Consider the following 16,821-nt stretch of genomic DNA (forward strand, 5'->3'; position numbering starts at 1 on the left):
AACAACATTTAATTATTAAAAAAGTACCTTAAAGCCGTCTTTCCGTCATGGGCTCTTTGGTCTACCGGTGCTCCCCATTGGTCTACGAGGATCTCCACGAGACGTGTGTGTCCCTCCTGCGCGGCTAGCATGAGGGGGCCCTTGCCGTCGTTGTCCGCTTCGTCGACCTTCGCCCCAGCTTCCAGTAATGCCTCACAGACTTCCACGTGTCCTGTGATTATATAAATGATAATATTAATCGAACGACGACTTAAGAATTAGTTTCTTTATCGGTGAAGTTATTACTATTTGGTATCAGACATCTTGAATATCAGTCAGTTGTTATATAATTGTTAATTGCCTCAAATTGACAAATAAGACATGAAACTCTTTAAAGTTAAACTCTATCAGATTGCGGAAAACAGGGTCTTTTATTTTATACATACTAAAAGTTTAACTTTCTTTAAATATAGTCAACAACCTTCAAAAGCAGCATAATGTAGTGGAGTCCACCCGGAGTTATCACGGTGGTGTTCGTCCAAGCCACGATCGAGCAACTGCCGTACAACCTCCACATTACCTATAAAAAATCATCTAATGTTATATAATCCAGCAAGTCTGGAAATATCACACATTTGGGTTAAGGATCTTCACCCCCCTCTTTTACGGTTCAAGGTTTTTTGAACTTCCTCCACCTTTGCACACTTCACCACCGACCACGAAATGATACAAATCAAGAAGTCTAAGAAAAAATAAAATTTCGCCAAACATATAAACGTTCCGCGTCAACTCACCCTGCGCGGCGGCCGTGCTGAGCACGGTGCGGCCCTCCGCGTCCATGGAGTCCACGCAGGCGCCCCAGAACAGCAGCAGGCGCACCGTGTCGGCGTGGCCGGCCGACGCCGCCGCCCACAGCGCCGTGCGCCCCGCGCTGTCGCAGGCCTCCAGGTCCGCCTCCGCCTCCAGCAGCAGCTCGCAGATCTCGCTGAGGACATTCGACCCGTCAGTCCGCCAGCTCGGCCGCAGACAACACGCCCCCCCCGAGCCGCCACTCACGTGTGCCCCTCGAAGGCGGCGACGAGCAGCGGCGTGGCGCGGTCGCGGTCGGCGCGCGCGGCGTCGGCCCCGCGCTCCAGCAGCAGCGCCGCGCACGCGCCGCCCGCGCCGCACAGCGCCGCCACCGCCAGCGCCGTGCGACCTGCGTTTTCCGCAAATGGAGTCGGCGATAGCAATACTTATAATATTTTGTATACTTTGCGATGAGAGGAAAACTTTTCCAAGTATAGTTCCCGAGACTATGATGATGACGCTTACCGTCGTGATCGGCGTGGTCGGGTCCGGCCCCGGCGTCCAGGAGTAGCCGTACGATGTCGGCGTGGCCCATGTAGGCGGCCGCCATGAGCGGCGTGCGGCCCTCCGCGTCGGCCCGCTCGGGCTGCGCCCCGCCAGCCAGGAGACGCGCTACCACCGCCTCGTGACCGGACCAAGCCGCGGCCCTGCTCATGGGGTGTCCCATAAATTAAAAAAATATATATCCCAGACGAATAGCGGCCCCGGCGACATATATTAAGAAATAATCAACTGCACGGGAAATATAGCGCCAGCTAGTTATCGCAAACATTAAATCTCAATCCCGTACGAGCGCATAGAGATAAAGTGTTGGATAGTGGACTTTATGTGAGCACCGACACAAATGAACCTACCACTAAATGCGACTCGCATTCATGGGATTATTATCAGAGTAATATAAGAACTACAATGGACTAGATCCATATTCAAGGTCCTAAAATCGTGTTGGATTAAGAGGGAACGCACTTCTCTTCCATCGGTAAAACTATCAAGACCAAATTTCTTGAAATCACTGGAAATATTCTTACCGTAAAGCGGTCCGGTTGTCCGCATCCACACAGTCCACGTCACATCCGTGTTCCAGCAAAACGTCCACGACCTGAAATAAATATTTCTCTTTTAATCAAACATTAGTTTTAAACAATATATTAAAATTTTATAGAGGAGCGCAAACTGGCACGAGCTTGCCACGTGGCTTGGCATTTGCACTGGTGTGTCAAAGTCGCACATACCGGTCGTTCAAAGTACGCTAGCGTAATCGGAGTACAATTTAAAAGACCAACAATAATATGGCGTCGAGAAATGAAGTTTAACTTTTATCAGATCAAAAAAAAATTACGAAAGGTACGAACGCTTTTCCGTGTCCAGAAAACAGTTGTATAGTCAAAAAAGTACGTAGGTTAGTACGTATTATAGTAAGCAGTATAGCTGATACTTGTTTTATTGAACGTTCTTGAAATACTATCCTATACTATCTTAAATATTATTTTATTATGGTATATGTTGATCGCGCGATCAAATGCTTATCGTTTTATGGTGTACATAGTATGTCATCGGGAGTGTCCGGTGCGCACCTCAGTGTGACCCGCCCAGGCAGCGGCTCGCAGGGGGCTCCAGCCGTCGCAGTCGGCGGCGGCGGGCGAGGCCCCGGCGCGCAACAGGGCGGCGGCGCAGGCGGCGCGCCCGCTGCGGGCGGCCGCGTGCAGCGCCGTGCTGCCCGCCGCGTCCACCGCGCGGCACAGCTCCGGCCGGCGCTAGACATACATAATACCGTTTAATATAAATTAAAATCCGAGTAAATAGCAGCAAAATCGACCACTTCTAATCCGATAACCATTTCAGTTATAAATTAAAGCCAAATACCTTCAACAAAGCGATCAAGGCCTCTTCATCCCCCCTGCTCGCCAGCTCGTGGACGGTACTGGGGTCCAGCACCAACGCGTCTTCGTGTTCATCGCCGGTTCCGTCGTTGTTGTCCTCGCTTTCGATCGCTTGGTCCGTTGACAGCTGACGAACAAAAACTTACCTATTTATTTAACCATATTTATGGACTTTCTTGTATCCGATGATATCCATATCAATCGAGTTAGAACTCATTCATTGTAAGCCTTTGTTTGAAGGTTTCTAGCGTAAATACACCTGCATTTATCAGATATGATTCTGTCATGAATATCCTATCCTGAAGGACCCTCTATAGGAGAAAAGTTATGGAATAGGTCCAAACCTTCGCATTAAAGAATTTTTGTCAAAAAAACATTGATAAATAAGGCATATTACTCAATACAAGATTATATTAAAGATAAAAAGGCGTGGACTTAGTATTTATTATTATATTTATTGATTTAGAAATAAATACTAAGTCCACGTCCTGCCTTTTTTATATCCTGCCTAGAGGCAGGATATAAAAAAAAAATTTACTTTACTGGCATACTCTTTAATTAAAATGATGTAGAAGAGTAACTACAGAGTTTCATGCCGGTTCTTCTCGGTAGAATGTACTTTCTGAAACGGTGCTTACATTTAATTCAACACTGTAACTTGACGCTTCAAGACATATAAATATATCAAAATAAAGAATATTTTGATTTTGATTTTTGTTTCAAGAGGTAACATTAAAGGGCTTTGACGTAAACGTAAATGCTAGAGCAGGCTGCTCTCTACGTAAAGAGGATTTCTTGAGCGTATTTTAATTTACCTCAAAAACGTACGTCATTTATTTTTTGCCTTCTATACTTTATTCATTCAAGATTTTAAATTAACATGGTTATTTTTATTACTAACAGTATTTAAAACGGGTTATTTACCATGTTTTTTATTTTTATTTGTTGTAGCTCGATATTTCAACATTATCTACGTGTCTTGTTCGCGAGACCGAGAGTTATTTATACATTTTTGATTTGTACATTTCAACAAATTAGCCTCAGGAAAATATCGTTAATAATTGAGGACGATTAAAAAGCGTCACTAGTGTCAAAATTACTTAACCGGAAATTCGATGAAAATAATATTGACCTTAGTATTCATTCATTTTCATTCAGGATATATGTGAGCGTGATTAATGAAAAAGCGTACACACTGAGTTAGTTGCCAGTCAGAATCCAGGTAGAATCTATATACCAAGCCGGTCGTAGCTTTACATCAAGTTTAACCTTGATTGCTTCCTTAGTTTAGAGGCTATAGTGTCCAATACAGGTATTGAAATTTTTTTATCAGTAGCAACAGTAAGAGCCGAGATGGCCCAGTGGTTGAAACGCGTGCATCTTAACCGATGATTACGGGTTCAAACCCGGGCAAGCACCACTGAATATTCATGTGCTTAATATGTGTTTTAATTCATCTCGTGCTCGGCGGTGAAGGAAAACATCGTGAGGAAATTCTGCCACATGTGTGTCTACCAGCCCGCATCGGCTATGGTCTAATTTTGAAGAGCTCCAGCCGTAGATATGCAGAGAATTAAAGAGGAATCATGATTGAAATTTACTAAATTGTTACGATACAAAGAATTAATTTTAGAGAGCGGAAATAAAGTTACTGGCCGGTTAGAGTATAAGAAAAAATTTAAAAAAGTAAACAAATTTAAAGTAAATTGTCTTAATTAACTATTGAATATATACTATTTGATATTAAACATTTCATTTAAAAAAGGTTTCATCATTTCAGCGCCAAATGTAGATGAGTTACTTTCAGTTTATAATTAAATTAAATCAAAATAAAAACCATCATAGCTTTCGAAATTCCTAAAAAATCTTTTGAATAAACGCGACATTGACGAATCCACTAGTTATTTTATTCATTGAGTTTTGAAACCCAAGTTAAGTCACTTACCAAATCGTTGATATCTTCCTCTGGCTCAGTGGGAGCGGAGTCCGTCCGGCTGAGCTCCAGCAGCGCCCTCAATACCCGCCTGTCTCTCGGCCATCTGGTACTGGAGCCGTTCACGAGTTCCGGCATTATGTTCTCTAGAGTCGAAGGTTCGACTGTGGACAAAGATATTAATATATCAACTGACAATCAACGACAGCCAAAACTATAAAAGAGGCCATTAAAGGAGACGTCTGTTTTAATATTTGTACAGTCGAAACGGCCTGGAAGTTGGAACTTGGAACAGCTCAATTTTAACAGAAAATCGCAAGACCAAACCTGGACTTCGACTCTGATATAATTCTTCACTGTCCTTAGCACAGTGATGCGTAACAGTTCTCCAAAATTTTATCGAATTGTGTCGTATGCACTTTCTTTTGGGTAGTTTATTTCAATCCATATTTAGGACATATCCCTAAAATATATATTGTTACGTAAGAAAAGAGTGAGTTATCGCTTTGTATGTAAGTAATTGATGTAATTTATTAGGAGTTTAATTCGATGCTCAGAGGAATATCAAATGAAACTTTTTATATTAGTAACCCTTCATGGGGTACGTAGAGACGTATCACAGGTAGGTACTTTTATTAATTCACTCGTCTAGGGAGTAAAATGGGGACTACCGGTTTGTGTGCAATAGGTAAAGTTTTATAAATTTCGTGCGGATAAAGCTGCTGGTTCAGCTAGTATTATATATATATATCTCATTTAATGTTCTCATTATATAATTTGAGTTTTATAGCTGTTACGTTCCCCCTTTGCTGTGCCTGAAATAAAAAAAGAGAAAGATCCATGGAATTCAAAAAATTAATAGCCAATAACCACTTTCTGACAATTCTGCGTCGAATAGCATCAATAGCAAATCTCTCGGATATCTACCACCAGACACACTGTAAGTGAAAATATAAACCATCCTTACACCACGTCAGTGCGCCACTATCTTTGGGAACTAAGATATCCTGTAGTGGGGGGCTGGGAAATGGCCATAGACATTGGTACGGTAAAATATAAATCATTCTTTAGATCGCTCATCCCGTTTTGAACTAAAATGTTATATTTCATGTGTTATGATTTAACGACAAGCTTATACTTCAAACCAGAACACACCGATAACAATACTTGCTGTATTGTTGTTTAGCCGGAGAATATGAGGCGAGTGCATGTTACAATTAACATTATTTGACAAAACGCAGTATGTTATTTGGGTTATATTCGAATTAAGTTCAATGAAAATAATCAATAAAAGAAAATGAATCAACGCGACAGAAAATAAAGCTTATTTTCCCGCAAAACAGCACAACACCTTTGATAGTTTAGCCGGAATAGAATGGACGTGTAAAGCGTGCTTGCCTGTCACTAAATTGTTCACGTGAAGTGCTTAAATGACGTGAGTGCCATTGACGTATTTGCGGTTTTTTTTTAACCTACCTAACCTAGTTACCTGTTAGGTTTTGATGATTTATAATTTTAACTTGTAAACACAATTGTAGTTCGTCTAACTGGTTCGTCGTTTTTTTTTTTTAATTATATTGTTTTTTTTTACTGTCTACGTTACTTTATTGAACTAAAAAATCTTCCTCGTTGGTTTAGTTTAAAAAAGTCAGACTAGATATCTAGATTTTTTTTTATGATATCGGTAGGCGAACGAGCGAATGGGCCACCTGATGGTAAGTGGTCACCACCACCCATAGACAATAGCGTTGTAAGAAATATTAACAATTCCTTACATCACCATTGCGCCACCAACCTCGGGAACTAAGATGTTACGTCCCTTGTGCCTGTAGTTACACTGGCTCACTCACTCTTCAAACCGGAACACAACAATACTGAGAACTGCTGTTTCGCGGTAGAATATCTGATGAGTGGGTGGTACCTACCCAGACGGGCTTGCAGTAAGATATAGATTTCCGTAATGTCAAGAGCAAAATTCCAAACATCAATTTTTACAATACAATAAAATATAAATGTTAACTGTACTAATTTATAAATTTAAATTGTATTTAAAAGAACATTTATGAAGAAGGCATATTACTCAACACAAGATAATATTGAGGATAAAATAGCGTGAAGCAAATACTTGTTGAATTTCAGACAGGATATATCAAACACTATTAATTATATTTAACCGATATAACTTTAAAGAGTAATTACTGAGTTTCTTGTCGGTTCCTCTCGGTAGAATCTGCATTCAAAAACGATTGTAGATTTAATTTTCTAAAATGACCATTCAAAAGTGCTAATAAAAGTCTACTTGAATAAAATATATAATGGAAAACCAAACATACAATTTTTCGAACCGGTAGTAAGTTTCCTTATTTTATGGTACCGCTACACAGACTGCCAAATGGGCTACCTTATGGTTAGTGGTCAACACTATCCATAAACATTAGCGCCGTATGTACTGTTAACCATTTCCTACACAAAGAATACGACATCAACCCGCGTTATGTCCCTCATATATGTAGTTACACTGACTCTCACACTTCAAACCGAAACACAAAAATACAAAACATTGCTGTTTGTTTAGAAAAAACCATGATAATAGGGTGCTTCCTACCCAGACGAGCTTGCACACACACACAGCCTTAACACCAATAAAATAATAAACAAAACAACACATACATATAAAATCATATATATTCATCACATCTGCAATCGTAAAACTCTTGTAGACACTTAAATCACACATTTTAAATTATCAAAAACAAGTAAAACACAGCACAACCTATGATTTAATTTAATTAATTATATAATCATTAAAACGTCTCTTCCTTGTGACCTACAGTTCAATACTAATATCCTAATAAGGGAGGCGTAACATCATATTTTATTAATAGACAATTTTAAGCTCTACCGCATTGATTTAAAGTTGAAATTTAAATAAAAATATATTATATTGTAATGACAGGATATGATAAAATAATAAGCTGTAAGTGTAGATTAAATATAAGCAAATAATATCGCCGAGACTTTGTCGATATTCAATTAATATATCGCTCATAAAGTTTTTTTTTTTTTAAATATTTAATTAAAAATTTTATTCTTTGCATTCCAAACGAGAAACCTGTGAATTAAAACGTAATTATGCACGTTAATTTGTTTTTCTTTTATTATGATAACATATTTTCAAATTAACGACAACAATACCATCGTAAGCAAAAACGAATAAATAAAAACTACTAATAACCCGAAAGTATGACGTACTTAAGTAACGAGAGCAAATGTAACTTTAAGCCCTTATTTCCAAAGTGATTTATATTCGCGAATAGTTTTGCTAACCGTATCAAGTGAACAAACATATTTAGTTCCTACTACACATTAGGTAGAGCTTTGTGCGAGCTAGCGTGGCTTGACTCACTCACCACATATTCTACCAACAAACAGCGATACATACCGTTGGTGTGTTCAGGGTGAGTGAACCAGTAAAACTAAATGCGCAAGATACATAAGTTCCCAAGTGGTGATGTAAGGGTAAATCATTCATATTACACTGCCAGTGGGCAGAGATCATCACTCAACACGGAGTGACTTATTAAGCAGACTACCTATTTATGTCAAATAATAAAAACACAAAAAATATTTTTGTATATGGATGAAAGTAAATTGAATTTAAATTCAACTCATTTTGTTTGTTTTACTCTAATCATTAAATGGATACCGTATCGACATAAGTAACATAAATATTTATAAATGTAGAGTTTAAGGAATCTCTGTATTAAACATTTCGCGATACGGACTTCCAGGGAACTGATTCTGTTATTTGGTTGATAATGCGAATTAAAAACGTATCAACAAACCCACAGCTGGACAAAAATTGACAACTGGTGTGACGTTATAGTTGACAATTTACCAATTTTTACTAAGAAAAGTTATCCTAAACTTATATTACATATAATCGAAAAATTGTGCGTCAATAACTCGAACCGATAGGTAAAAGACTATGACATAAGGTATCTCACACCGAACCTCCACCCCCTCCCTGGTCACGTGGTCAAAACAGACTATATAACATAACGCTTCGCCCCACAGGGATAGCAGTCACGTTTAACGCGATTAAAACCGAAAAACAGTAAAACCTTTAATACTTACGCGATCTGCAAGATGTTGATTCCCTGCCTTCAGACTCCGGATCGACGTCCTTATCTTCCAATTTAGTGTCTTCATTCTGAAACAGATGTCATTGTTTGGAAGTCAAGGTCAAAGTACACCATAATCAAAGATTTTTACAAGTACTTTCGGAACTTTAGGATTAATGAAGAGCTACAACCATCGTCAGCTAAAATAACGTTAATGAATAAAGTATATAATTCAATAAAATATTATATTCGACAAATATTGGACAACATCACATACATTACTCTGATCCCAATGTAAGTAGATAAAGCACTTGTGCTATGGAAAATCAGAAGTAACGACGGTACCACAAACACCCAGACCCAAGACAACATAGAAAACTAATGAACTTTTTCTACATCACACACACAGGATATATTATAATTATATATACATATATGTATATCTGAGATAACTTTGTATCTAAAATGTTGCAAAAGTCTAATGAGTTTTTTGCCGGTTCTTCTCACATTCCGGAACCAAATAACGCGGCGACCGATAAAAAACTATCATATATTTTGAGTGACAACATAGTACGCGAACCTTCGCCATAAAAACGCACATATATGCAAACTTACAACAGAATCAGCCAATTGGGAAGTCAAATAGATGTAGAAAGGTACATTTTTATAACCGAGTCGAGATGGCCCAGTGGTTAGAACGCGTGCATTTTAAACGCTGATTCCAGTTCCAAACCCAGACGCACTACTGAATTTGTGTTAATCTCGTGCTCGGCGATGATAGGAAACATCGTGAGGGAACCTACATATGTCTTATGTCAATTCTGCAACACGTGTATCCAGCAATTCGCTGAGAACAGTGTAGTGGTATTAGCTCCACAACTTTAATGGGGGCGTTAGCCCAGTTGTGGGACATATGCAGGCATTTTAATACACAAGACAAATAAATTACCATCGTATTTTCAACTTCGGCATGCTTTACTTCAATTTCTCGTTTCAGAGCGGCCTCGACGTCGCACCCAGAATCCAGAACCCATAGTAGGATCAGCGTGTGTAGATCTAGGGGGTCATTTTCGTCGCTGAAAACAAGAGCACTCGACTTATTTGTGGAAAAATTTTAGGCAACTTCGTCTTGAGGACCGTAACTGTACAAGATAGCTTGATCTTTTTGACAGATGTAAATTTTTCTGATCGACATAACTTTGCAATGACGAACATAATATTTTTTTAATATGATTTTAAAATTTATAAAAATATTTAAAAAAATACATATAATACAAAAGTTCCTAAAGTTTCATGCGTTATCCGAAAATTTTAAGACTTTTTCTATTATATATTATTGCTTCAAAGTAAAATTTAAATAGAAACACTGAAAAATAGAGGTATAACCAGTGTAACTACAGGAACATAACATCTTAGTACCCAAGGTTGGTGGCACATAGGTGATGTAAGGAATGGTTAATATTTCTTACAGCGCCTTTGTCTATGGGCGGTGGTGACCACTTACCATCAGGTGGCCCATATGCTCTTCCGCCAACCAATGCCATAAAAAAATAAAAATGAAAAAAAATAAAATAAAAAAATAAAAAATAATAGATGGTTGAATAATGTTACATCGGTCGGACGGTAGGGACGCGAATAACAGGCAGTAACTACAGCCAACTACAGCTACAAATATCGATTACAAAAATCATTATTAAAGATCATTGTTAAGTTATTGTTACGAACGGGAGTCCTTTTGGTTGGAGTCTCTTTAGCTGATATAAATCTTTTTAGAAAAAAAACAAAATGAAGCCTAATTTTAAATTTGTATTACGCATTCCATCGACTGTTATATATGTTATGTTTTCTGTTTCTCATCACTCGCCCGTCTGTCAAAAAGATCAAGCTAACTCAAGTTATAATAGAGAACAAATTTGACATTGACATTTGCGGAGAAACATGACAGCATAAGACAACGTCACGCCACTTATCGTCACGACACACGACTCGGTGTTGCCCCCATTAAAATAAAAGTTTCCTTAAATATTTGATGGGACTCACCTAGTCTTGTTCTTTTTTTGCGACGCTAAATGTTGCTCTATATGAGTCATGTGGTACACGTAGTTGTGGATCTCCAGAGCGCTCAGCCTGGAACAAGAGCATTGTATCTTCACTTATAATACCAAATTAGTGTTATTATCCGTGTCTACGAGCACGTAGGTACCAGCTGACCAGCACTGGCATCGCCGCCACTCACCGCTTGGCGTCCAGCGTGTAGTACATGGCGAGCGCGGCGTGTCCGTCGGCGGGCGCGCAGAGGTAGCGGCGCGTGCAGTGCTTCACGTCCACGAGCCACGTCGCGAACGAGTGGTGGAACAGGCTCAGGTAGCCGGTGGAGCGCTCCATCACCAGGATCCTGGAGGGTGTATGTCATAGACTGGTTAATTACTAATTATGGTAGCTATGACATAAAACCTAATGTATACTACATTGAATACTATATAATATACAAATTAATTATCTGTCGTAGGTCTGTTTATAATTTTGAAATAATATTTAAATATGCCATTTTCTTTACACAAAATTTGGCGTATTTTAATTTGCCTGACCCGCCTACCAAAAATGTGTTAAAAATATTTCTGAAAGATTACAATTTACGTTGCAAATGCAGAAATTTCTGACACTATTTCAGTGGAATTTACCGCCTAATGCGTCAATACCTTGGAGTGCATTACATTTAAAAAAAAGAGAGCGCGAGATCGCCTGTCACAGTGGCCTGGGTTTACTTTTTGGCGCGAAGGGCGTGTACTTCAGATATACTATTTCAGAGTCATAGATATTTTTTTGTTCATTTTTGTTATTAATTATTATTCAATTAAATTAATTAATGTTGCTGTTATTTATAAGGGCCTTTTTACTTCGGGTCGTTAAGAATTGTGTATTTGATATTTGTACCACGTGACTCTCACTTCGGTCCTTTTATTTGATTTGTCTATACACAATAGAAATCTCTTAATGAAATTATTAATTTAAATATATCTTTGATTGTATTTTTGGGACTAATTTTAGAAATCAATATTTAAATACACATATTATAATTGTATATTCATTATTTCTTTCTCTTTTCCGTTTATTAAGTAAGAAAAGGATAGTAGATCGTCTAACCGTCTGAGAAGATGTAAACGCCGATTGAAATCCTCGCGCGTCACGCTGTACTCCTTGCTGAGCAGACACTTATACAGCATGTCCTCGGTAACGCCGCAGCGGGCGGCCAGCAACACGTCCAGCAACAGGCGAACCTACGAAAGGAAATTGAGCTACAGAAACTTGATGGAAATTACTTACATTAGCGTTGGGGTGCATATGGACTAGTATTTATTTAACAATCTCCATTGGCAGAAAATCGTCATAGACTTTTTCTCTTCATATGAAAGGCATTTTAGCATTTGGTGGGCTTGTATTTAAACAATCGGTATTTTAAAAAATCCCTAATGGTACTCTCCGACTGATACAACTAAATAATAATGCGTTTATACGTAAAGGCCCGAGATGGCCCAGTGGTTAGAACGCGTACATCTTAACCGATGATTTCGGGTTCAAGCCCAGGCAGGCACCACTGAATTTTCATGTGCTTAATTTATGTTTATAATTCCTGCATGTGTCTAATTTCAACGAAATTCTGCCACATGTGTATTCCACCAACCCGCATTGGAGCAGCGTGGTGGACTATGCTCCAAACCTTCTCCTCAAAGGGAGGCCTCAGCCCAGCTGTCGGAAATTTACAGGCAGTTAATGTTATACGCAAAAACACCGTCTCGTATCATTTTTAATGGGTTACAAGTAGTGAAACATCAGCCAAGTTACCAACGACTTTGGCAGTTCAACAAACATAATTTATGAATTCCGTACCTTATTGAATCGTCTCCCGTGGAACAGACGCTGCGCCAGCCACAAGTAGAGGCCGTTGAGGGTGCCGGGGATCTCGCGGATTTCACGCAACGCAATGAAACCGTCCGCAACTCCATCCAGTACCTAGAGACGCAGATATATTTCGTTACACTATTTATAAATAAAAAATTTAAGAAAGCCTACGGACGAAACTAAACACATATATTTGTTACGAAATCTATGTACAGTCGGGCTAAGAAAAGGTTCGTCACCTTAAGGTCTATTTTCGTGTGCTCAGTATGCGCGATAATCTACTTTACCGATTGAGTTTGACATATTACGTCGCAATGTACACTATTTGGAACCTAGTTATCATATTATGTTAGTTTAATTTTATATGCAGTTTTCTGTTTAATGCTTTAGTTTCAAAATGTACTAAGAGTTTACGACTTGATAAAGGAATGAATTTGAAAACTGACGAAGGTTTTCTTACTCTGACTGTACATATATCAAAATCAAAGATTACATATATGAAAGAATCAATTTAGAACGGCTTGTCCGAATCGCATCTTTTTGTGTTTGCAATTGTCAACTTAAGGTTGGTGCAAGAAATATTTTTTGGAAATTTGGATGAGAATTTTGTGTGAAAATCCCAATAAAGATGACGTTGGCTGAATTTCTCCTCGACGAACTGACAGGATGTCAGTTCAGCCTAAACCACTAGAGATAGAAACGTGTTATAAAAATACAGAGATTTAATATTGTTTTACTATATGTACATCTCTCTTTTTATTAAAAAATAAAACGGGTCACTAGTAATAAAATTTAACATAAAATTCATGCAGAAAACATCTTACCTACGTAACGCCTTCAAGTTCAACTTATATCAAATTCTCTCAGCACAAGATTTTAGGCATTTGTTAAAGAAATTTTGTTTCAAGGTCAATCAAAACTTTTATGTTTTGATATAGAGTTATCACCGTATCATGTAAATTCTAATACTAATAAAAACCGACAAATAACTCAGTAGTTACGTAGTAACAGTATCACTGCTTGGATATATATAATATTCTTGTAGATATACTGAATTAATGATTTAAATGCAACAAACCTTCTCCAAATAAAGTAAACAGCCATCACTTTTGATGCGCAAGTGATCCAGCGCTGCCGCAGCCGCTGCAGCCGCTGCCGAGTCGCTGGACACTCGCGCTCTGTAAAAGAAACGAGAATACATTTTTCCAAAAATCCATATTACTGGACAAACGCTTTTACATCATATTAAAATACTCGGTAAGATTAAAACTTCATACCGTAATCTTGGCTCTGTGTCCAAGCGGGCGAGCACGTAGCGCTGCACGTCCGCCGATACGTGTGCACGCTGGAGTTCATCGAGAGTTATCTTACGGAACCCTGAAATTGTAAATAGTCATGAGATCAGCTATTCTGATACGTGTATGCTTTATATGTTGACGTTAAGTTTGCAGTGTGTCCTTACAGAGAAGCTCTACAGTTGTTCTAATCACTAAATATTTAAATATCGCGCGCCAAAATTATGATTAACTGAAAAGGGATAAGGATCAAGAAAAAAATCTGATACTGAAACTATTTTTAGCTTATTCAAGAAATGTTAATAAAAAACTTTCCCAACTCATGGAACACTTGCTCATAGACACTCACCCTTGAAGAAGTCCAACTTATTCCTTACACTGAGAGTATGTATCATTTATCCGTTTAGAACGCGTGCATCTTAACCGATGATTTCCGGTTCAAACCCAGACAAGCACCACTGAATTTTCATGTGCTTAATTTGTGTTTATAATTCATCTCGTTCTCGGCGGTGAAGGAAAACATCGTGAGGAAACCTGCATGTGTCTAATTTCAACGAAATTCTGCCATATGTGTATTCCACGAACCCGCATTGAAGCAGCGTGGTGGAATATGCTCCAAACCTTCTCCTCAAAGGGAGAGGAGGCCATTAGCCCAGCAGTGGGAAATTTACAGGCTGCTAATGTATTCGTTTAATTACACTGCCTCATAATCCACTCTAGGCACTGATGTTGGGGGGGAAGAATTTTTATCCACCCACTATGGGTTGGTACCTAGCCAAACGGGTTTGCAGATAAAAAAAATGCATATTTATTAAAAATTCATTCAAATTTAAGACGAGATTATTATACTAGTTTAAATCACCTGTGAACATCTTTGTGAGAGGTCGCGAGTGACGCCTTGCGCTGGCGACCAGGAGCAGCCAGTGCGGCAGGAGGTGCTGATGTCTCGCCAGCAGCGCTCCAACGCCGCCCTCCGCGCCTTCGCCCTCGCACGAGCCTGGAGTACAACCCGAGCCTGAAAACAATATCGGATAAAATATACAAACCTATTTGTAATCGATAATTAATCATTAGTATATTCAATGTCTCTATTATGAATAAATACTTTATTATTTTCATTATTATATATCATGTTTTCTCAGTCGTTATAAAATATAATACTTAACCGTATGTTGCACTCAAAGCCACTTTGCGCACGCCCATACATTTAAGGCAAGCTTTTTGTGTTTATAATTCATCTCGTGCTCAGTTAAGTAAAACAACATAACGAAATCAGCAAGAGTCAAGAGGGAGGTCTTTGCCCAGCAGTGGGACTTTAACCGACTGTTAGTATACTATTAATTTGAATGATCATAACTCACCAGTCGTAGAGCCTTCGTCAATCGCATCTACTAATAAAAACAAACATTGCTTGGGCGGATCTATTTCCAACAACGGAAACAATATCGCCTTCTTGAAACACTCGTCTGGATTCTTGTCCAAATTCTGGGGGAGCAACGCCTGTTGTATTTCCGTTTCTGATAGAAGTTTTTCGTAATAGGCATTGGCTATCAACGTTCTGGGGTTAACAGGTAAGCTTGGTATAGGTGGTGGAACATCATCGGAGGCTGAGCGTTTTTTCTCTAGCAGCTTTTCTAAATCCGTCTGTAAATCATCTTCCGGCTGGTGGACTATGTTTTGGTACTCCGGTAGTTCGTCGTCCTTCGGCGAGGGAGCTCTAGCTTCGGTTTTCTTCGGCGAACTCTCCGCCGAATTCGGCCTTAGATCGCTTTTATTCGGGTAACGGAAATTCGCAACTGGAATTCTAGATTTCGGTGGACTATTGTTTATCTCTTTGGACTCCCTGGACTTCTCGTCGTCTCTCTGTTCCGTTGAAAGGCTTTTTTGTAGAACTGTTGTCTTCTTCTCTGTCAGCGGCTCGGAGCTTTGACGGAGCAGTCTGGAGTTGCGCAATTCTTTCGATTGCCGCTGCGAAATGTTACGGAGGAATAGATTTTCGTGGTTCTCGTAGAGGCGGTTTTCTGATTGTTCGTCGTTTACGAAGGGATTGGTCGGCTTCACACTGGCTCGCGGCAAGATTTCTGGCAACTGTAAAGTTTAAATATTAATATTACTATTATACTTGATATTATTACGAGTTGGTGGCTGTGAGCCTTACTAAGACATCTCGTGTTCATTTTTGGCATTTCCCAGATGTCCTGTGCCATTTGGCTTATATTTATAAATAAAATCGATTAAACTTGTGTATATATAAAATAAAAAAACGAATTCTCCCGTTTCTTGTAAGACGTATATACTGACATGTATCTGAGCGCTGCTGAGCGGCGCGTCTGCTCCGGCGCGGCACTCTTCTTCGTCCGTGCGTGTGTCTGCGGACAGAAAGGGGGAGGGGCTTATTTTATATAATAATGTACAACACGTACTGAGCTTTTTGCCGATTCATCTCGGTAGAATCTACATTCCGAACCCGTGGTAGCTTTATGAAGATTCGAAATTTATCGTAAAAGCCTACTTGAATAAAGTATATTTTGCTGTAATTGGATTTGATAAAATTAAAATACAATTTAGACTCGATTGTATTTGGTTTACTAGTGCTAAGACTTTATTTATCATCTAAATTAATTATGGCGACGGTAATGATGTTTTACTAATTTACGGTCATTGTACCCATTCTCGAAAATACTAGACAACTTCGCATATAATCGACACGAACAAATGAATTTATTTAATGGAAACAATCAGATCATCAAATTAATCAATCAATATCAAAAGCTATACCTAAAAAATACTATTAACTACCACAATGTAATAGTGTCATGTCAATCTAACAATATTTTTTGCTAAGAAACGAATAAACCTGT

General features: G+C 38.8%; 1 protein-coding gene across 3 annotated transcripts in view; it reads right to left on the reverse strand.

The window, feature by feature from the left end:
* The window catches only part of LOC125075079 (ankyrin repeat domain-containing protein 50), a 57,465-nt gene that overhangs the window by 10,150 nt on the left and 30,494 nt on the right, over positions 1–16,821 (reverse strand). For all 3 annotated transcript variants that reach the window (XM_047686676.1, XM_047686677.1, XM_047686675.1), the window contains exons 8-27: positions 16,262–16,329; positions 15,322–16,048; positions 14,823–14,975; positions 13,943–14,042; positions 13,744–13,843; positions 12,654–12,776; positions 11,910–12,043; positions 11,002–11,160; positions 10,806–10,892; positions 9,715–9,841; positions 8,779–8,854; positions 4,654–4,805; positions 2,692–2,835; positions 2,403–2,582; positions 1,857–1,927; positions 1,294–1,475; positions 1,036–1,177; positions 774–964; positions 461–559; positions 28–211 (exon numbers count right to left, since the gene is read on the reverse strand). In XM_047686676.1, coding sequence (XP_047542632.1) covers positions 28–211; positions 461–559; positions 774–964; positions 1,036–1,177; positions 1,294–1,475; positions 1,857–1,927; positions 2,403–2,582; positions 2,692–2,835; positions 4,654–4,805; positions 8,779–8,854; positions 9,715–9,841; positions 10,806–10,892; positions 11,002–11,160; positions 11,910–12,043; positions 12,654–12,776; positions 13,744–13,843; positions 13,943–14,042; positions 14,823–14,975; positions 15,322–16,048; positions 16,262–16,329 — 3,199 coding nt within the window. The remainder of the gene's footprint in view (positions 1–27; positions 212–460; positions 560–773; positions 965–1,035; positions 1,178–1,293; positions 1,476–1,856; positions 1,928–2,402; positions 2,583–2,691; positions 2,836–4,653; positions 4,806–8,778; positions 8,855–9,714; positions 9,842–10,805; positions 10,893–11,001; positions 11,161–11,909; positions 12,044–12,653; positions 12,777–13,743; positions 13,844–13,942; positions 14,043–14,822; positions 14,976–15,321; positions 16,049–16,261; positions 16,330–16,821) is intronic.

The sequence above is a fragment of the Vanessa atalanta genome, chromosome 29 (genome assembly GCF_905147765.1).
Source record: "Vanessa atalanta chromosome 29, ilVanAtal1.2, whole genome shotgun sequence".
In the NCBI taxonomy this organism is placed as follows: Eukaryota; Metazoa; Arthropoda; class Insecta; order Lepidoptera; family Nymphalidae; genus Vanessa; species Vanessa atalanta.